Source organism: Pagrus major, chromosome 10 (genome assembly GCF_040436345.1).
Source record: "Pagrus major chromosome 10, Pma_NU_1.0".
Taxonomy (NCBI): domain Eukaryota; kingdom Metazoa; phylum Chordata; class Actinopteri; order Spariformes; family Sparidae; genus Pagrus; species Pagrus major.
Window position 1 is genome coordinate 21588259 of NC_133224.1, and position 21471 is coordinate 21609729.

General features: G+C 40.0%; 2 protein-coding genes across 6 annotated transcripts; both read left to right on the forward strand.

The window, feature by feature from the left end:
* Positions 1 to 297: 297 nt before the first annotated feature.
* Positions 298 to 14103, forward strand: capgb (capping protein (actin filament), gelsolin-like b). 5 transcript variants are annotated; one of them, XM_073475063.1, is made up of 11 exons: positions 298 to 641; positions 841 to 988; positions 3523 to 3560; positions 8344 to 8537; positions 10620 to 10774; positions 11085 to 11243; positions 11384 to 11533; positions 12329 to 12415; positions 12508 to 12640; positions 13433 to 13524; positions 13712 to 14103. In XM_073475063.1, the coding sequence occupies exons 2-11, from the start codon at positions 911 to 913 to the stop codon at positions 13775 to 13777; spliced, it is 1152 nt and encodes a 383-aa protein (XP_073331164.1). In that variant the 5' UTR covers positions 298 to 641; positions 841 to 910; the 3' UTR covers positions 13778 to 14103. The 5 variants fall into 5 exon arrangements, with proteins under 5 accessions (XP_073331164.1, XP_073331161.1, XP_073331163.1 ...); XM_073475060.1 differs by having other exon boundaries at positions 864 to 988; XM_073475062.1 differs by having other exon boundaries at positions 903 to 988.
* A 3223-nt stretch (positions 14104 to 17326) lies between these two features.
* On the forward strand, positions 17327 to 21211 carry LOC141003384 (uncharacterized). Its single transcript, XM_073474708.1, has 9 exons — positions 17327 to 17354; positions 17593 to 17721; positions 17828 to 17952; positions 18526 to 18654; positions 18770 to 18895; positions 19057 to 19185; positions 19886 to 19964; positions 20546 to 20572; positions 20679 to 21211. Exons 1-9 carry the CDS (start codon positions 17327 to 17329, stop codon positions 21209 to 21211), a joined length of 1305 nt encoding a protein of 434 aa, XP_073330809.1.
* The last annotated feature ends 260 nt before the right edge of the window (positions 21212 to 21471 follow it).

The window sequence follows — 21471 nt, forward strand, 5'->3', positions numbered from 1 at the left end:
TATATGATATAATATATGGGCCTACTATAGTCTATAAGGGTAATTCTTCCAAAAGACTACTTTTCCTTTTGAAGCTCTAAATTAAATATTGCTTTATTGAGACATCAGACAATAACTTGATGAGGCATGATGCTGAACACATCAAAGCCCTGTTGTTTAGTGTAAATGAAAGCTAACACACTCCTTCCTCAAGGGGGCGCTGTGACCAACGGCTCACAGACAGGAAGTTAATCTACTTAGGTTTGAGTGACAGAACGTCAAAGAAAATTGTTAATTCTTGACCTTGGGAGGCTAGTTTGTCTTTTGACTCTCCTGTTTTGAGAGCTAACTTCAGTCGACTATCATTTGGAAGTTTTCTTACTCTGAAAATTGAATTTAAAGGAAGAAATATGGAGAGTTTAGGCTATGTTTTACCCATAGCTCAACTCCGCTAAACCAACCACAGCTAGCTCGAGTGTTTAAATTTAGCAAAACTGTGTTTACAGATGTACATGTATCTTCGTGAAGGTTATAATGAACCCTAAAAAGCCATGGTCATGTAAGTAAATAACTAGCATGCTAGCATAAGTAGCACACTTGGCCTGGAATGGGTCGCACAACTAAGAAGGACAAACGCAGGAGTGTTTTGTAAAGCTGAAAGGGTGAGAAAATCATACCAACCACACTCAACTGGACCTACAGTATATATAAAATATAAAAGGCCTTAACAATTAAATCAGCTTATGAGCAAGCTGTAGAGATGTTAGGCTAGTTTACCACTGTCTTGGAGCCATTTCACTTCCATAAACAGCACAAGCTTGTGGGTCTTGATACTAATATGGAGGCGTTTGATTGTTGGAGCTGGCCTCCCCCCTCACCAACAGGTATTCAACCATCTCTGTGTTGCCATCTCTGGCCACCAGATGGAGAAATGACTCTGAGGAGAGGACACAAAAGTTTGGATGCATCTGCATCCCCAGAAGACGCCACTCAGAGCTTAACAAAAAAGGTAAGGCTGCCTCACTAACAAATGTCTCATACAGTTTCGCTGTCTTTGCCCTTATCTCATTTTATATCACATTGTGTAACAGAATCATATTGTGCTTGCTGACGCTATGTGATATATCTACTGAGTGAAGTACTGAAACCCATCTCCAGAAGCTGCATCATCCATTATTGTGGATGTTTTGTGTTTATTTTCATGCCCATTTTCACAAAACTCCTCCTGACATATGTGCTCTCTTTGGTTTTGGGTGCGAACAGTGTTTATCTGCACAACATGATGTGGCAATGACCGACCCACCAATGGGGTTAAGGGTTCGATGAAGCTTGCATAAGAGAAAAGTGACAGTACTGTTTTGATAGGAAGTACACGGCCTGTCGAACCAGATAAGTTCAAAATACTGATAACGTTTTTGGCGACAGAAAACCTACAAGTTCACCTCATCATTTTTTTTTTAGCTTAAATATTAAATTGATTCATTTGTTTTTAGCCATCTGGCTTAAATCTTTTACTTACTTACAATGAAATCCAGATAATTTAGTAGTTCTTGATACATTTAAACTATTAACTGTGTATATTTAAAGTGTTCAAAACTCAAAAACTAACCAAAGCTTCAAGACAGTTACACCTTGTCAGCTCAAAACTAACAAGATTAAGCCAAATTTAATATATATACAACTTAACTTGTGTACTCAAACATGACTTTACAACAATTAAAGACCAGAATAATTGTTTGAAGTCTTTGCTCCTTGGATAAGTCAGACGATTTAGTGTCAATCATGTCAAACCTCTTGCTTGCTCACTGGGGAGATTACAGGGATATTCTATTTGCTGTAAGTGGATGCTTCAACCTAGTAGTCTTGATGAGTCACAGGTTTCATTCCGACTTACCACAGTGTAGGGCAGCACGTCATATAATGATTTGAGGCCGCACCGTGCTTCCTACACATAAGGGCGTGTTTGACTGGGAGAATCCAGGTATGACTACGTGCTGTGTGGGGCTGTTGCTGTGGTGATGTTTACTGACTGTGGAGACCTTGACACTGAGTCATTAATGATAGGTAAGTGATTAAGCGGGGAGTTTGTATTTTTAAGTAGCGATAAAGCTAGTGCTACATATGTGCTACACTACTTTTCATTGACATCATTGACTAGCTATTTTGATTTAGTTCGTCTCAATGCCTGTCACTTGGTCAGATTACGTCATTTGAGTTGGACAAGTCATAGAATAAAACACATTTTTAATGGCAGAGTGCTGAGGATGAATTGATGAGTCTCACATGGTACAGTTACGGTACTAAAACAATGTTTACTTTCTTTAAGCGTCGTCATATTAAAGTTATTAATCTGACGTTGCCACAAACAGATCCATCACATCAACAGCTGCGATTAAAAGAAGAGGGTTAGAATGTGTTGTGCCTTTCTTTCACTTGCTTTCAAAAGAAATGCGTGAACTAGCCAGTTCAAGATCTTTACCACAGGATGCAGGGGGTGCTCATGCCGCTTTTGTCCACAGGGGCCGCCAGATCAACAAAAAAGAAAGTGTCTTGTAGCTGCTTTAAGTAAAAAGGCCAAATGCAACAATTTAGAAATACTCTATTACTCTTCTATTACAAATAAAAGTCCTGCATCCAGAAGTACAGAAATATTAGATGTAACGTATTCTTAAAGTTTCAAAAGTAAAAGTCCCCTGTGACTGTTATATGATTATATATGAGAATTTTAGATTGTGATGCATCAGTGTGTAAGCAGAAGCATTTAAGAACCACTTAAATCTAGTTCAATCTCAGGGATCGTGTGATGTTTAATGGGAGGGAAAAGAAGAATAAAATACTTTTAATAATACACTTTGGACTTTACTCTTGTCTTTGCTTTTTTGTGAAATACTGGATCGTTTGAACATTTATTTAAATGAAACCATATTAGGAGTTTAGAGGGGAAAATATCTATTTGGTGGAGCCGCTAACAACTCATGAACATCTGAAACACATTAAGAAGAACGAGACACAGATTTTTGTAAGAGATCACATGCAAAAAAAACCTTAATATGAAAAGTAACCAGTAACTTCAGCTGTCTGATACATGTAGTAGAGTAGGAAATGCAGTATTTCCAACTGAAATGAAGAGGAGTACAAATAAAGTATTATAAAATGGAGATACAACTGTATTTAAGTAATGTACTTGAGTAAATGTACTCTTTGTAATTGTGTGTTATTGTATCACTTAATGTTTGTATTGCTAAAGGGATATTCAGTAAAAAATAATAATCTGTTGCATCAGTTTGATCAGATGGATGTTGTTTTTGTCACAAAGGCCACTTGAATTAGTTTGCATTTGAATTTTGCCTCCACTTCGAGCCCCGATTCAATCAAGTTTCCGCACTTTTTCATCTTTTGTGTTTGAGTCAGAGGGGCCGGGCTAAGACTGCCAGACAGAGGCAGGAAATATCTTGTGTGTGTGTGTAAGAGAGGGAAAGAATTTGTGTGTTTAGGGACGTGTTTCTCTCTGCATGACTGCTTCTCTCTTCACTCTCTGCTCAGACGTGTTGTGTCATCCTGCTGCCAACTCACTCTCTAAGGTAAGCCTTGACTTTTTTTGTTTGCAGTTACCTTCGAGATCTGCACAGTTCTGCCTCTTCTGACTTTGTGTTTTTTTTAAAACTTATTTTACTCTCTCTCTCTCTTTTACCCTGAAACTTTTCTCTGTTTTTCTTCCCCACACTGTTCTCTCCCTGTTTGCTCATCACATTCCTTCTCCTGAAATCAGCTGAAGAATCTCTCGATGGGACCTTGAATCTTTACTTTGACTCTCTGACATCCGTCTCTCCACTCAAACTCTGCGCTTGTTCTCGGCTACACTTTACTGCTGTTAGCGGGGGAAAACCCCACCTTAAATTTCTATTCCCAGTCTGTCTGTGTCTCACTTCCTACACATCATCCTGGTGTTATTAGCAGCTGTTTCACGACTTCCTGAAAGTTAGGGTGGGGTTTTAAAAAGGCAACAGCCTCAGATCTTATTTGATAAACTGATTCAAAAAGTTAAAACTCACTTCCCTACGACTGTAAATGTGTGATTTAACATTCATATTTAAATCATTTAATTTCTCCTTCCTCTTTGTTCTCTGCTCCTCTCAGTTTCTACCCCTCAGCATCACTCTGTCTTGATCTCAGTCTTTAATCTCATAAACATACAGTGCACCCATCCACCCATACAAACACAAACACTCACGGTTGCTCTCAGACCTCTCCACGCCCGCTGCTCCGACCGCCTGCATATTGTCTGCTCTCATATTTCTGTCTGGTTATCAGCGCATGAATGACTGATTGAGTCAGTGACCCCTGTAGCCTATCTGTGACCCTCTGTCTTCATCTAAACCCTCCAACCTTTCTCCCTCTCTCTTTCCATGTCCCCTCCATCTAACCAGACACCACTGACCACTCCAGTGGCCGCGGTTAAAAGGTCAAGTTTCTATCTGTTAACGTCTTCTCTGTGGCAACATTATGAAGACTCATTATTAAATGTATTCCTCATTTTTTTTCACGGTTGTTTCCCCCACTGTGAATCCCTAAATTGGATTAAAGAGACTCATTAGATTAATTGTATCTGGAAATCAGTGCTTTTTAAAGATTAAATCCTCAATGCCTTCAGCTCATAGAGTAAATATATACAGCAGCTCAACACAGCAGATCTCACATTTCAGAAGCTGTACTTAGGACTTTCAATTGACTGGCTAATGGGCAAATTCAAGGTGTGCTTATAAAATGCCAAAGAAAAAATGCATTTGTTAAGGTCAACTTTTCATTTAGACAACATTGATGATATTTGACATTTGATTCCTCATGCAGTCATTTGAGCACGCTAACCTAACGATACGCTAAATTTTCAAATTAAATTCTGGCCATATCTTACAAATGACCCCTTTAAACTCTTTGATTGATTGTTTTTTGTTTACTGGAATGCACCATGGGAATTGTAGTTAACTTATCAGCTTACATTTTTATGCACACAGGCCTGTACGTTTGACTTTTTATTGAATAACCAGATAATAATCAGTTTTTAACCTTTAATACTGACGACTCAACAAGGAGAATTTCATGCAGAATCAAGCCGTAGAACTGCTTCGAGTTTGTCTCCGTGGAAAATGAACAGGACTTCTTGAATCAGGGTACCTGAAATCGCTCTTCTCACTTCCCAACTTCCTTGAGAAACGCCTTGTGACTTGTATTTGCTTCGAATTTACAAATGAATGAGGAAATTGGCGGCATGGGGCTGATGGAAAACGGGAAGGTGTGTCACTTCCTGAGCATGTTGGGGGGCCTATAATTCATGTTGGGGGGCCCCTGGTGGAAGAAAAATAGTGAGTAATACTTCTGCTCATGTCTGTCGCTGCGGAAAGTATGTAGGGACAAAGTAAAGGGGGAGGGAGGGAAGAGTGGAAAGATGAAGGAGCCAGCAGTTTGCTCTCCCAGTAATTATCCGCTTGGTGTTTAGCTTTAGCCAGGAACCAGGAACCCGACTCTGCTCCCCCCCCACACGGCGTCCTATCCGCAGGCCACAGGTTGGCTTTCATCACAGTGGCTCCGGTTACCTCCCACATATAAGCTAACCAGGCCAGGTGAGCGCAAACACTCCTCCTCGCCAGACCTCTCGATCCCTTACAACCTCACACACACACACACACACTCCAGTGGACACACAGAATGGAGTCGGAGTCAGACAGCATGCCGGAGGTACCAGAGGAGATCATACAGTTAAGTGGACCGGGTCTTTCTCTCTGCCTCCTTTATTTACTCTTAGAGCGGCTGTCCAAGCACTGTAACTTTAACCCGGGGCCCCTGCATGAGCTGCTGCCTCGGGCCCTTTCTCTTTTTCCTCGATCCCGTACCTCCGCTGCATTCTCTACCATCATCTGCTGCAGTGGCACCCTCTCTGTTCGGCTTGTTTTGCAACAGTTTGTTGCTCACAGTTTACTTAAAGGATGGAGAGTTGATATCAGATAACAGAAGAGGAGAGAGATTGAGTCATTAAACTATCCTTCACACTAAAAAAAACCAAAAACGGGAAAGGGGCGGAGCTGCTGCTGACATCCTGTTTGACTGACCACAATGTTGACGATTAGTGCTAATGGTTACAACATTTTCTGCTGCCTATAGGCTGATTTTTACCAGATAATATAGGAGAGTTGTCAGCATGATACATTGGTGTCCTCAGTTGACTCTAATCACTATAATCATGCCAACTGTTTCCTGGTCATCCTTATCAGCTATGGTAGCTCCCTGGCGCCTGTCTAGCAGCGAAATCGAAGCATAAATTAATGACTTTTATAATGATGGTTTTCTAAGGAAGAGTAGCAAATGCTCCACCCGTATATTGATGTTTGTTCTAACACCGTTAGATTTATGTGGATGTGTAAAAACGCTGCCAGAGTTTAATCTGAAAATGACACAGCCTCCATAAAGCTGCAGGCACCTTCTTATCAATACAGAGGAAACATCAACATCCACATGGGTTTGGTAAGGTTTTAAATGTTTGTGTGATATCAATCCAGGATGAGTCTTTTGATTATCTTTACAGGCACGAAAGTGCAAATATAAAACACATTATACTGCCCCGGATATTGTAGAATACAATACTGGATTTGACAAAAGTCTTTTTCTTCATTCGTCTTGTGCTGAATCAATCAGTCAAAAAGCTCTTTTAACATAACTCAAGGATGACTTTGTTTTTCTGGAGCTATCAACTGCATCTCATAGCTTTCGTCAGTAGATACAGATCAGTTCATTGAGCAAGCTAAGTGGCCTAACAGCTGGGCACACTCGAAAAGCTGTTGAAAGCTGAACACTCAGGAAAAAGCTAGGAAGTGGACCTTGAATTCAGATTTTGTTTATAAAAATAAGAATTAGAACACTGTTTTATCATTTATTTTATGTCAAGCAAACGTGCATTTGCCAACTTCACTGTCGGTGGTCAGACAATGAAGATGTCACCTTGAGTCTCTGCCAGCGAGGAGTGCCGTTGCCATGAGGTGGTGAACTCTGTCCGCAACGGTGTTTGGATGGGTTGTGTGTGTCAAGTGACATCTGGCAGAACATTGCATTGTAACATTATGATCAATGATATTCACTTCACCTGTCAGTGGTTTTGCTGTTGTGGCTCAACGGCGTGCATCGTATTCCCACTGGCGTCAATTTTTATCAAAACATGCAGGCGCTCGAAACAGATCCCCTGACAATTTTAATTAACAAGAATCACAACTTCATGACTCCTCGTCGTGTAAACTTCTGTGAACTTGATTTACACAGATTGAATTCATACAGTTCCGAGTGAGCCATAGTTGTATCCTTCATTTAAACATTTTAACCTTCTTTCAATTCCCCATTTATATTGTTTGTGTAAAAGTGTAAACATGACATGAAAATCATAACGCTAGATTTTTCATACAAGAGCCAAACATTGAACAGTGAAGGTATCGTCACCTTTTGCCACATTACAATATTCTGTGACGAGGTGAGAGAAAAGCGGTAAAGTATTGTAGGGCTGACTCGTCTCTCTACAAACCACACGTTGTCTCAGTCATGCGAAATTATAGCACAGCAAGGCGAGAGAAGACAGGAAGAGACAAGTGTGGTTGAGTAACACACTTAGTATATTAAAACTGTAAGACAGGCACATGAGAGTGACTCAACCAGATCCATACCTGGCTCGTTCTGACCTGTGACATGATCCATCTTGCACATAGTCATGCCTGGTTTTGTGCAATGACACTAATGTTGAGTTCGTGCGACCTGTTTGGTGTTGTGTTGCATAAAATAGACGTAATGTAGCCTGTGCTTGTTGATCAGTAACACAAGCCTTCATTTTGTGTCAGGTCTAAGTGTAATAGCGCTCATCACATCGACCACATCCTCCTCTCTGTCAGTGGTAAAGCAATTGTGGTTTGGAGGCGTCTCTGTTGAGCTCTGGTCTTTCAAACATTTACAACTTACATTGTAAGTCAGTCAGTGTGGAAGTCAGTAAGATTTCGTAAATATTTAAGGAAAGTCTAAAAATGGACCCTTGTCTTCTGACCATGACAAGTCGAGTGTTTCTTCATGTGTCAGTACCTTGTAGGCTTGACGTCTGATTTTACTTCTCCTTATTCCAACCAAAAACAGGCCTCCCTTCCCACATGGAAACAGTGAAACAACTCCACATTTTTACACTTCCTGTTTCTGCCAACCTCTTCCCCATCTGTGGCGGAGGATTTGTGTAATTTGCCTCCTGAGTATGACTCAGAGTGACTGTTATCCACAGTAAAAATCTGCAGTTTGTCCTAATGTCTTTCCTTTTGACTTACTCTTTCTCCTCTTGTCTTCTTGCAGTATGCTCCACTTCAAGGCAGTACCAGGTCAGTTTGGTCCAGAGGTCCGGCAGCCGGGCCTCCGAGTGTGGAGGGTGGAGAAGATGAAGGCAGTGCAGCTGGATCCCTCCGAGGTGGGAGCCTTTTATAACGGGGACTCCTACCTGGTGCTGGAGAACCGCTATCAAGAGGGAGCCGACCTCCACATGTGGATAGGTGAGAGACCGGAGAAACATCTGTCTTATATAATGAGCTGTCTGATGTGAACCAAAGGGATCATTGATTATACTGAGTCTGAATTAGAGTGCAGACAGATTAAATGTGTTGCAGCGTACACATCACCTTAGCATGGGACCACATAATAGAGTTATGTAGCTTGCAGTGAGTGAAAGCTAGCTGTTCTCTAGATGTAAGGAAACATGATTGTTTGGCACAGACTCTAATAAATGTGACATCATTATGATTTTAATAGTTTTTTTGTTTTGTTTTTTTTATCGTGAAAATGAAAATGTTGCCAAAATGATCATTTCCGCTAATCGATCTAATCAGGATATCCTCCCCAGCTTCACCCTCTTGTCACTTGTGGTTCCAAAAAAAACAAGATGGTGATGGCTGTAATGCCAAACTCGACACTAGTACACAAACAGGGTGACGTCATGATGGGTTTAGACTTTGAGCTCAACCTACTTCGGTCGGTTTCCTTATTTAGAGAAGCAACCGAGCAAACCAGAGCTCTGTGGGCGGGATCGAGAATGAGGTTGTCCACATCCTGCGCCAAAACTGAAATATCACAACAGAAGAATTGCGAAACCTTCAGATAAGATCAACGCCGCAGTGCAGGTTCCTTTAAAAAAAAAAAAAACCTAACCCCTAAAAAAATCTGAGTTTAACAAAATTGCAATTCAGTGTGTACACAATAGGCAATACAACACGATGCCACACTATATTCTGGAAATGTTCTCGTCAGGACCTTTACACCTGAAGTCCTGCCTTAAAGAGAAGGGACACTACTCCTATTTCTATTTTACTCCAGCCAAAGCGCTAACCATTGTCCAGAGCTTACTACACACCTACTCCTGGCCCTGTGCTGCGCTTGAAAAAAAGCTAATAACCCTCCAACTAATGGTGATGACACATGAGACCCAGCGCTGACCTGCTGCATCATTGTGTGAGGAGAGCTGGAGAGGGATGGAGGGATGATGAGAGGGAAAAGAAGTCCCCGAGGGAAACTGGGATGGTTTTTGAGCGGGGCTCCATTAAAAATGCAGGAGGACTGTTACAGTACTCAAATGTGGCTGTTGTTTCCAGCATGTATCCGGTGCTTAGGTAACACTAAGCTGATTGTCACAGCTCGGAGAGGGCTCTCTGTGCTCAAGCATGCGTCTCTCTGAAGCCTGCCTCCGTCCCTCCTCTTGTTTACAATTGATGACCCCTGTGTCGTCTTTGGCCGACACGCTGTTTGCTTTTCATCTCTTTGTCTGCGTGACCCGTCACCTCTGTCAGCAGCTCTTTTGTGACACCTTAACCTTTCTGGCCTCATTTCCTTATTCTTCCACGTCTTTATTCTCCTCTCACTTGTGCTGCGCTTCTATTTATTTTTCTCATTTCCCTTCCCCTGCTCATTTTTAATCTCTTTCAACTCAAGGCCCACCTCACTAGCTTTTTTGGACATTATCTTGTTGACATGCAAGCTAAGTTATGATTTCTTTAAAGCACTTAGGAGAAGCTGTTGCGTTTTAACCGTATCACACCTTCTCCATCATTTTGTTGTATTTTTTTAGATGGCAAAAGGCCGACTTTATACCATGACTCATCAGATGGTTTGTTTCTTTCACCTCCAAGAATCTGTTCAGAAAAGGGCAGACAATTTAAAAAAATACTCGGCAGGAGATTAGACAAAGCATCTGTCTATCACGGACCAACTTTAATCAATCAGATCTACAGTTGAAGAGCGCTACCACCAGCGGAGCCTGTTGGTGAATCAGACTCTTGCCAAACTCAGTTGAAAGAATGAATGAAATGGAATAAAATAATAAAATAAAATGAAATAAACTCTCCAGCTCTGATACAATTGACACTAGCAGCATCTATGTTAATCTTTTTAGAAGCTACACAAGAACAGTCAACAAAAATTGCTTCCCTCAAACTCAAACCAAAAGATTTAGAGAAAGGAAGAGAAAAAGAAAAGAATAAATCAGAAAAGGTGGACAAAAAGTCATCAAAGGTTATCAACTAAGCTTTGTCAGAGTGTGTGTGAACACTTTGAGAACTTGAGATTTAATCTTTTCTCTGTTGCAGGTGAGAAGTCATCTCGGGATGAGCAGGTGGCGTGTGCCATGCTGGCCACCCAGCTGGACAACTTCCTGGGAGGTGACCCCATCCAGCACCGGCAGGTTCAGGGCTACGAGTCCCCGGAGTTCATGAATCTGTTCCCCAGAGGAGTCAGCTACAAGGTGAGGGAGGATTAGACTCTACACATGGAAGAGGGTTTCAAAAAGAGTGTTTTCATTCACTTGCCATGTCGATTTGGTTTTCAATCACAAATGTGAAACTGAATGCAAACAGTTCTCATTTTATCTAGCCCTGTTTTTTTTTATTGCTTATTCCCTTTCATCGTTTTACAGTTCTCTGGTAATTATGGCCTCGGTGCCAAAGTACGTTGATTGTTAAAACTGAACCCTCGCTGACATTTCCCAGCATTGCAACAAACATAAAAAGATTGACACCACATGTCTTTAAATGAGTATCCTGTTTCGCTCACAGGAGGGTGGTGTGGAGTCGGGCTTCAGGAGGCCTCAGGGCGGCGGGACGGTGCACAGGTTGTACCAGATCAAAGGGAAACGCAACATCCGTGCCAAGGAGGTTGAGCTGTCCTGGAGCAGCTTCAACAAGGGAGACTGCTTCATCCTCGACCTCGGAGAAGTGAGGACTCCAACTGTAGAAATCCAGTGTCAAAAATCTGTCATCTTTCATAATACTGCTGCAACACAAAGTAAAGCTGGTTGTGATATCTGGCAAATTGCATTAACATGATTCTGGCGACTCTGTTTTTTCCCCTCCAGACCATTGTGTCGTGGATCGGGTCGCAGTCCAACATCTTCGAGAAGCAGAAAGTGCGCGAGATCGCCTCGTTGATCCGTGACACCGACCGACACGGTAAAGCCAAAATCGTGGACACCAGCGAGGGGGAGGAGCCAGAGGAGATGCTCAAGGTAAACACACACTTTTATGACGCAATGATGATTCAGGCCGCTTTGTTTCACCTCCTAAGTGAAACTGTTTCAATCAGAAGGCATTAGTAAGATTAAGGGCGGACCAAGCAAACAAACCAAACACAATGATTTTTTCCCAGATTTACTTCTGCACGAGTACATTCCCTAAAATATACTCAACCTGACTTGTTGTCAGGGTTAATGCTAATAAATAAATAACTTCTCCAACAGATCTAGGTCACTTTACATGGACAGCAACTAACCGTTACAACGTATTAGCATGTTACATATCACCATCAACCAAACGTTTACTTGCGTCTGCCATTTTTCAGTTGTGTACCAAATTTTTTGTGACTTTTCCCAATTTTTGTTCCAACTTCCGTGAATTTTACCGTAATATTCCTACAAAAATGCGCTAATAAATCACATTAGCGGGATAGATACACATTTTATTTGCCTTCTTGCTAAGAGTTGAATAAGAAAATTGGAATCACCCTCATGTTTGTGATCTAAACATAAAGCCGATTACACAAACAAGATGTAATTTGTTAATATTAGTGAGCCTTAGTGGTTCTGGGTCCTTTGGACAGAAACAGGCTAGCTGTTTCTCTGTTTCCAGTTTTTATGCTAAGCTAAGCTAACGGTTTTCTGCCTGTAGTTCAATAATTAGCGAACGGACACGAGGGTGATGAACTTGCAGGAAAGCAAATAAGCGTACACCCCAATATTTCCAGATCAGATTTTTTTTGGGGTCGTATTTCTGTGTTCTGAGCTTCCTGTTTTGTCGCCGAGCAGGTCCTGGGAAAGATGCCAGAGCTGGCAGAGAGCACGCCAGAAGAGGACAGTAAAGCAGACGTTTCCAACTCTGCCTGCCTCTACAAGGTAACCTCATCTGCAGAATTTTAAGAAGAGTGCTAATGTATCAAACTACCATTTATTAAGTAAAGTATAAACCGTGTTCATTTACCCAACAGGTGTCTGATGCGACGGGTTCCATGACGACGACCAAAGTGTCGGAGAAGAGCCCGTTTGGCAAGGAGCTGCTGGTTCGTGATGACTGCTTCATCCTGGACAACGGCGCCAACGGAAAGATATTCGTCTGGAAAGGTGAGGAAATACTACTTGACCCTGAACCAGCAATCTCGTGCCAGCTGAAAAGCAAAACCGAGGAAAGTGATAGTTGTTACATGCCGGTGATATTCGGTATCTAATTGGATGAAATTTTAATGAGCGTTGTGAAAAATAATGGTTGACAGTTTTCAGAGGGAGGTGAACTTGGATATGTGGAGAACAAGCATTTCTTACTGAAGCCGAGCTTTATTTAGTAACTGTACAACCCGAACTGTCCACATCTGATTTCACTATTCATTGTGCAGTGCATGCACATGAAACAGTACATGAAACATCGAAAGAAAGGAAAGAAAATATTCAAATTCAAGCATATTCCTAACCTTTAAAACATAACCTAATTTTCTAAACATTGTAGAAAACCTGTCTAGAACATTATTCTCACTCTTGTTTATACTCAGATATTTACTTGAGATTTTGAAGCCAGAATAAAGGGCAATTTATTTATTTATATACGACGTCTCGGCTAAAGCATCCAGTGGTTTTACGCTCCCGATATGAAAGTCAGCACATACACATACAGTCTACAGTACATGTGATGTGAACTTGATACGACACACATTTTAGCAATGTTACTTTGCATAAATATAAAGTGCCGACGTTTGATTCTGGTGACTGGGCTGTTATTTTGTCTTGTGGAAGGAGAGGCTGCTGTGCTTGTGATGGCTAATGAGGAACTACAAACAAATGAGCAATGCTTTTTGGGAAATTAGCATTATGTTGTATCTCTTAAAGTGCCGGTACTAATGTGCTTCATTGATTGACTGTCAGGCAACGGAGCAAATGCCGATGAGAAGGACATGGCCCTACATATGGCGGATACCTTCATCGACCAAATGAAGTACCCCAGGATGAAAACGCAGGTACTTATGAGAAGCTGCTCTCACACTTCCCGTAAATGATCCAATCCCTGCTCTCTGTGTCTCACCCTCTCTGACAGCAGCCTGTTATGATTTTAAACGATCATTTACAGACGTGGATTATCACCTCCACTGTAGCTTCTTTATGTATTCAGCAAGCAGTAAACGTTTATGATGCCCTGTGCTGCAGGTGGAGATTCTGCCACAGGGGAAGGAGACCATCATCTTCAAGCAGTTCTTCAAGAACTGGAACTAAACATTTCCTGGGAACGTTTGACGAATCCTGCACTGGAGAAGAAGCTGCATCTTCAGCGTCTGATACAAGATACATTTCATTTTTTATAAGCATTCACTTGTATGTACATATTTGTAAGGTACCGTGCTGACGGAGCACACTTTAGCTCGTTTTGGACTTAGAATCAGAGATGTGATGCCACTTTTATATATACAAGTTTCTTCTAGTGAGATTATAAAGATATGAAGAGATATAAAAAGACCTTTAGGTAATGAGTTTGGATTTTTTTTTACATTTGTCCTACTGTCAGACTTACCTGCATTTGAGAAATAAACCTGAAACTGTTACTTGTAGGAAGTTGTTTTTATTTTTTTTCCCTGTCAGAACACGTCAGCAGGAGGTTTGAAGTTCACTCTGATATGTCATGAAGGTGGTCTTTACATAACGTTGTTTAAACTATGCCCTTTATGGCTACGTGAGTATAACAAGTCTACAGTAATCATAACAATAAATTGTTGCAGTCATCGTCAAAGTGTTATCAGTGGGGGAATTTAACTATGTACATTATATAAAATGATGCACTTGCGTAAGAGTTTGAGCTACTTTCATTTTATGCAACATAGTACTCAACAATGTACTCTATTACAATTCAAAGAGAACTTTTGTCCTTTTTAATCCACGCAAAGTCATTTACAATCAAAACATGTAATCATATATGAAATATGATTTTGATATATTTTGACAGATTAAATTACCAAACAGTATAAAAAGTCGTTAAAAAAAGCTCCACCTCGACCAACTTCACCAGTAAAATGATGCTTACACATGATTGCGTCAGTGATAATGTTCCAATAATATAATATATATTACATATTTAACTCGGGACATTTTTCTGCATGTGAACTTCACTTATGAAAAGATATGGACCTCATAATAACCATGATGAATGAATGATAAATTTATAGTGAATTAAATTTGAGTCAACAGTTATTTAACTGAAAACAAACAATGAAATGCTGTATGTATAATGTATAATGCTGCATTTATTATAAATTGTAGGTAGGTAGGTATCACTGAAATGAGTATTAACTGACATTCAATTAGCTATAATTTTATCACTTACTAATGATCGTTATTATAAAGTGTTATCGTTAAAGATCTGATTATTTCTAGACTAATTTCAGTCTGGATAAAAATTTTTAAAAAAAATTCATCTGCATTTACATTAAAGGTGCAATATGTAAGAATTAAAGTTAAAACATTCAAAAATGAACACAAATTATCAACAGAATATAAAGAACTAACAGTTTTGACCTAATTGTGTTGCAGAGATGTCAAGAAGCTTTGTGGAAAACTGTCATATGCTGGGATAACATGAGTTAGCATGTTTTGTATAAACGTGTGGAGTCCGTGCCTGCTTGAGAGCATGCTTTCATTGAAGCAAAAGGGTATTCTGAAGGCTATTCTAAAAAATTATGGACATTTTCAGAGATTCAACTTTTCTTTCAAACTGTTTAGGTAATATTATCATTTGTAAGGAAAAAAATAGTATAACATTCAAAACAAATGCAAAATAGAAGTATTTTTATAAATGCTCTCAGACTTTTTGACCTTACTACATCTAAAAACACGTTGATTATAGTTTATTTTAGTCAAGACTATTTTGTTTTTATATATGTGAGCTTTTGGCCTTGTGTTTCTTTTATATCTCTCCTTAAAGGTGCAATATGGAAAAAGTGGCTACCTGTAAAATTCATACTCAAGCCAATAGGGGGCTGCGTATTACAAGATTAGTCTCTACTATCTCATAATCTCTTTCTAGGCCAAACTGTTAATCACAACCAGGAGAAACAGAAATAAATGACTTTCAGTTACATAAGATTCTGGTTTACCCCCATTATGAGTGTGAAAGTCCTCCTCTGTAATTCCCAGAATGGACAAACTCTTTTATGACAGTTTATGTTGGAGAGACTGATTATTTAAAAAACTATAAACAACAATTTTTATGAGTGTCATTGCAAATATATTCAGTTGTTACTTGCATTAAATTGTACATAAATGTACTTGTACATCTGGTAAATATTGCAATTTTGTTTTTTGGATCATGTAATATTTTTAAATCAAATCTCAGCTCCCACTATATAAACATATTAACTGTAACAGCCTAGTAATGAAAATGTTAAAACAGTTAGAGTTAACACCCAGAAAATCAGAGGATGTGCGTCACACTGCCTGATATCCAGAGACTTATCACTGTCATAAAAATCATGCCTTTTTACCCACATTGTAAATGCCAGCTGCTGCCAGGAAGCTTCATGTCAGGGAGCTGTGCACAAAGTCGCCATCTCAGAGGCCATAAAGAAAGTCCAAAGATCAGAGAAACGCAGAAAGGAACAAATAGGTTGATCGCAGAGCAGAGGCTGTCCAGTCTGCTCCACCAGCAGAGAGCTGCATCACCTCCGCCTCAGAACACAGGTACGACACAGTGATATCAGCAGAGGTTATATATTATCAAATGTATGTGTGTATGTGTGATATGAATTCATTTATAACAAAATATTTTTACATTTTCTTCTTAATTTATGATATTTTTCAAACCATTTAAGAATAATCATTTTTGCCTTGTTGGTATAATTTTAAGTATTTTATCACTGCAGAATCAATTAAAACACTTTTTACATGGCTTTTCCTTAACTGATGGATTGTTGTCAAATTTAAACAATTTAAGCTTGTTTTATATCATGTTTAGGATTTTATTTACTTTTATTACTGTTTTTTTCAACGTAAAGTCAGCGTTGTTTTATAAATACATTTATCATTTATATCATTATAATTAATTATTGTTTAAGCTCAAGAGAGTTTGCCTCATTTTTTAAACTGATATTGACGCATCACTGATCTACCAATCATCGTAATTTGAGGTTTGGTTTGGTCATATGACACCATAATTAAACTTTTAAATTGCTTTGGAGGTGCCGGTTTTCATTTAGAGTAATAAAAAAAAAGAATTATTGTAAATGTATAGCTTTCTGTACGTCTTTACAAGTGAATCACATCTAAATGACACTTTAGTATCTGACAAAGTGCCTTTAATTAAAACAAATATTTTTATTATTATATTTTTAATTAAAAATTATCAAGAAAAGTTAATAAATAATTTTAAGTTGTTTAAACTTGTGGCTCGTACAACTTAAATTTACGTGTCCTTTATTTATCAATTTTCCTGACTTTTTCATTAAAGTAAAGTCAACTCTTAAAGTTTACAGTTTACTGTAGCTGTTTCATATTTCCACTGAAATATTTTTCACTTATTTCAAACAAACTTATATCCTGAAATATTTTGTTTTATGTGATGTTATAAATATGTTATTACTGTACAGTAAATAAAATACTTTGAATGACACTCACAGGGGCCATTTCTCTAAATTATGACTAGTTTTGATACTTAAAATACATTAAGTTAATATAATTAACCTTTTAAATGTGGTATTTTTATGGGTCCATACTCCATACTGCAACATTTAATTTTGTTCATGTGTTCTCCACACCACATAGGGTGAGGACACCATCATGGAGAAGAAGGGTATCCTGAAAACCGGTAAAAGTAGGTTTTTTTGATGATTCTATTCAATCCTTGTCAATGAAAGCACTTAACTGCTACTGTGCTTCCATGTTTGATAACTTTAAACCTCTGCTCAGTGTGGGGTGATAATGTAGCGTTCATGTAGCTGACATTCAATCAGATGCTCAGAAAGCCACTCTGAAAAGCTAATAATCACATTTGTCACATTTCTTACACATTAACTGAGATTCTCCTGAATTTGTCCCCGCTGCAGGGGTGAGCATACTGCTGAACGAGGATGGCAGCAGCACCCAGAGCAGCTCCATTGGGGCTGTACGCTGGACCCTGCCTGAGGAGGACCGCCAGTCTAGCAGCTCGGTCCCCACCAGATCCAGCAAAATCAGCAAAGTCACCAAACAGGTAGAAAAACATCCATGATCTCGTTAATGATTCATTTTGCTTAGCTTGAGATTTGGGTTAATGTTTAAACCCATAGTCGGAATATAAAGATCTAAATTTGTTGTGTTTCCTGCAGCAACACACTCATAAGGGCAGCCTGAAGGATCTGCGCAACTTGCAGGAGTGTGTGCAGTTCATCAATCACTGGAAGGAGCAGGTGGACCAAGTGTGCAAGGTAGGGCATGAGGGAGGCAAGGACAAAAGACGGACAGGTTGATTTTATGACTCATTAATCAGAACAAATAGTGCAATAAAACAAGACAAGAAAGTGCTGTTGTTAAAGGTTTATTCACCCCATTTTAAACCCTTGATTTCCTTGAGATGAGAGCCTTTTGATGCTAACAAAATACAAGGTGACACAGCATTCATGAGTACACAGACTGAATAAGCATAGCTGCAGGAGACAGTTACTTTGCTCGCTCACGAGGAGTGTCGATGACCTTAATTGGTCAGCTGGATGCTGATCGGTCACGTGTTCATTGACCCTTTTCTTTTTACAAGGGGCTCTTATGTCTTTAATCTGGCCCTTTTGACATCTGAAAAGGGAAAACATGCCACGTGTGACCTATTTGATATAATTAATATTTAATAAGACCTGTAAATTAGCTGTAGCAGATGATGGTGTCCCAGTTTTCCTGAGCTTTCACCTTGAAACTAATTTGTCTTACTGTCGTCTAATTGTCACAGTAGCACACCTTTGTGTTGTGTACGACATTGTCTGACAATTTGTGGTATTGTGTTTTAGCAGGGCAGAGGAAATCCAGGGAAGGGATCCAGCAAACAAGCCCACAGTTCAGACCCGCGTACCGAGCGCAGTCTTGAGGAGAGCAGGAAACTGATCCTGGAGTGGGCCGACGAACTCCACCATGTCGACAAAGTCAGTTTATACACGACATTATACTGTAATTTTCAATTACAGATCAAAGATAGCCTACTTGGATACAGCAAATTGCTCAAAAAATGATCTTTAATTACTGATTTTGTGTCCTTAGCACCTGAAGGAGACCCCCTGGGCATCTGAGAGGGAAGAGCTTGAAAATAAAGAAGATAAAGATGCCAATGAGGAGGCCGAATTGAGGATCATGGAGTGGGCGAAGGAGTTGCACAAGGCGACTGAGGTGAGAAATCGTAAACCTGAGACTGAAAGTTAAAGAAAACTGGAAAGTTTTTACTGTCAACAGAAAGTAACACCCACAACTCTAACAGTGTTTTTTTTTTAAGAAAAGAAGAAACAGCACAAAATCTTGCATGAGCTGAAATGAGTATTTGTGTTTTGCAGAATTGTGGCGTGCAGAGCGAGGAGCTCGGCAAAGTGCTGCGTCTGCTGGGCCTGAAGAAGAAACGGCTGGTCAATGTGCTGCCGCTGCTGGAGTTCATCACCTGGTCTCTGCTCAAAGAAGATAATCTGGTGAGAGGCCTGGTTGAAGCCATTTCTTGTAAAAAAAAAAATTCAGTCGAACAAGGAAGTGTTTTTACCGTGAACTTGGGTTCCTCAGAAGACCTAAATGAAATCGAAGGTCAGTTAAAAATAAAGATAAACATTTTAACTTGTCTGATAGCACACAAGTAATCCATCGTTAAAGCCATAAAACATAATTGGCTTCAACCGAAAACCAAGCAGAGGTTGACCTGCGATGCCATGCAGAGCAGACATGACCAGGTTATGAAACAATGTTATGCAACGTCTGATTTATTGACCCCTGCTCTATGAATGCGTGCTGATTAGCAACACATGAACCCACTGAGCCTCTGGCCTGATAAAATGAATCCATAAATGTCCCTGATAACCGGTCAGCACTTTTGCAGACGATGGTGTGCTGTACACCTGATATAGATAAGATTCTTATATATATTTGAAGGAAGATTTGAAGGTTATTATCTGACTGGGTTTACCTTATTTCAGTTTGGGTTAAGGCTTTGACACTCACATAACTTTTGACAACTGCAGCAACAACAGGCTGCTTTTTTCTGTTTGTGTGCTAATGGTGAAGGTTCAAACTGCATTTACAAGATTTACTGGTCATGATTTTATTTGCAAACTGCGGTCATAAAGGAAGGTAGAATCACTGTTCCTATGAAACATTTAATTTATTTGTTTTCCTTTTCAGATGATGATTCCAAAGTTATGGCTGCTGGCAAAGCAAAAAACATGGAAGGCAGGAATTCCCAGATACATCCCCAACTCAGGTGTGCATTTATTTAAATCTGTTTTTGTTCACATTAAGGGATAAGATGCAGCTGATGTCTTATCTTACCCAAAGGAGTACATTTACAGCTCCCTATAGGGTAACTATTTGTTATTCAGACAAGTAGTTCCAAGTCTTTTTTGATTATGATTTGTAGAGACTTTAAGCAGTGGTGGACTGTTTGAGGGGCAGGGGGAAAAAAAAAAGGCGGGGTGCACAGCTGTATGCGGTGGGGCACCATTGCGCAAGAAAGTCATATTTGATTTATAGTGAATTGGAAGGGTGCCCTAGAGGGAACTTTGTCATGTTTTATCTACCAAGGAGCATCCAAGAGGGCAGTTCTGCAGTGTTTTTTCAAACATAGGGGCACCGAGCCCCTCCTGCTAGTCTACCAGTGGCTTTTAGAGTATTTCAAACGAAAATAACTTGGATTAGTAAAATGTAGTTGTTTTTTTATTTCCTTTCCTGCTAATCATCTTACAATTTAGATTTATCTTGCAACCCCTGTAAATCATTGTACAATAAATATTTCCTGTATTATTCACCGCCACTTTAACATAATGTCTGTGTCTCTATTTTCAGTTTGGAGTTGGATTTGCAGCGCAGCAGGTAAGCTCAACCTTCCACATTTATCTTCATCTCAAATAGAACAGAGACAAATCAAACATCATGCTCAGAATACAAGAAACTCATTTGTGCCTCTTTTTCCTATCAGCTGATGTGATCCTCGACCCAATGACCAACCACCCCTGGCTGCAGCTGTCAGACGACCAGCGTATAGTCCAGGAGGGTCACTCAGAGTCTGACCTGGCTTACAGCACCCAGAGATTCGACACCTGGACCGGCGTGCTGGGCTGGGAGGGCTACAGCTGTGGCCGCCACTACTGGGAGGTAGACATAGCCAACAATGGCTACTGGCGCATTGGAATGACGACCGCTGAGTCCAAGCGTAGAGGGTGCTTCCCCATGACCCCAGAGCGGGGCTACTGGGTCCTGTGGCGCAGCACAAATCATTTCTACGCCTGCACCAAACCGGAGTCACCTCTGCCTGTCGGCCTCGTGCCCAGACGTATGGGGATCTACTTAGACTACAAAGAGGGACAGATCTCCTTCTACAATGCAGAAACAAAATCGCACATCTACACCTTCACTGGAACCTTCAGAGGGAAGCTGTACCCTCTGTTCGCCCCGCTGGATGGCCGCACACTCATGAAGATCACACCACCACACGATGTCTTGGTGAACTGAGACCTCAACGACTCTTACTGGATAAGAATTCACTTTGAGAAACAAATTCATACAAAGATTTCTTACTAAATGTTGGGGCATCAGTTAGATTGAAACTTAATTGAAAAGCGTCAACTCTGACTCGCAAAACCACCAAATTATTTAGGATTTCTCTTGAATTTGCCTTCTCTCTTAATGTTACTTGAAATATATCTGTCAGTCGCTGCCTTCAAATGGAACTCATGAGCTCATGATTACAACATGAGTAGTCGTGATATGAT

Bases quoted from the DNA above. Each gene is read 5' to 3' on its own strand.
- LOC141003384 (XM_073474708.1), top strand. From the start codon at position 17,327: ATGGAGAAGAAGGGTATCCTGAAAACCG. The intron at 18,655-18,769 runs GTCAGTTTATAC...TTGTGTCCTTAG, and splicing joins AACTCCACCATGTCGACAAA to CACCTGAAGGAGACCCCCTG. The intron at 19,186-19,885 runs GTGAGAGGCCTG...TTTCCTTTTCAG, and splicing joins TGCTCAAAGAAGATAATCTG to ATGATGATTCCAAAGTTATG.
- capgb (XM_073475059.1), top strand. From the start codon at position 514: ATGAACCCTAAAAAGCCATGGTCAT. The intron at 11,534-12,328 runs GTAAACACACAC...GTCGCCGAGCAG, and splicing joins AGCCAGAGGAGATGCTCAAG to GTCCTGGGAAAGATGCCAGA. The intron at 12,641-13,432 runs GTGAGGAAATAC...ATTGACTGTCAG, and splicing joins AAAGATATTCGTCTGGAAAG to GCAACGGAGCAAATGCCGAT.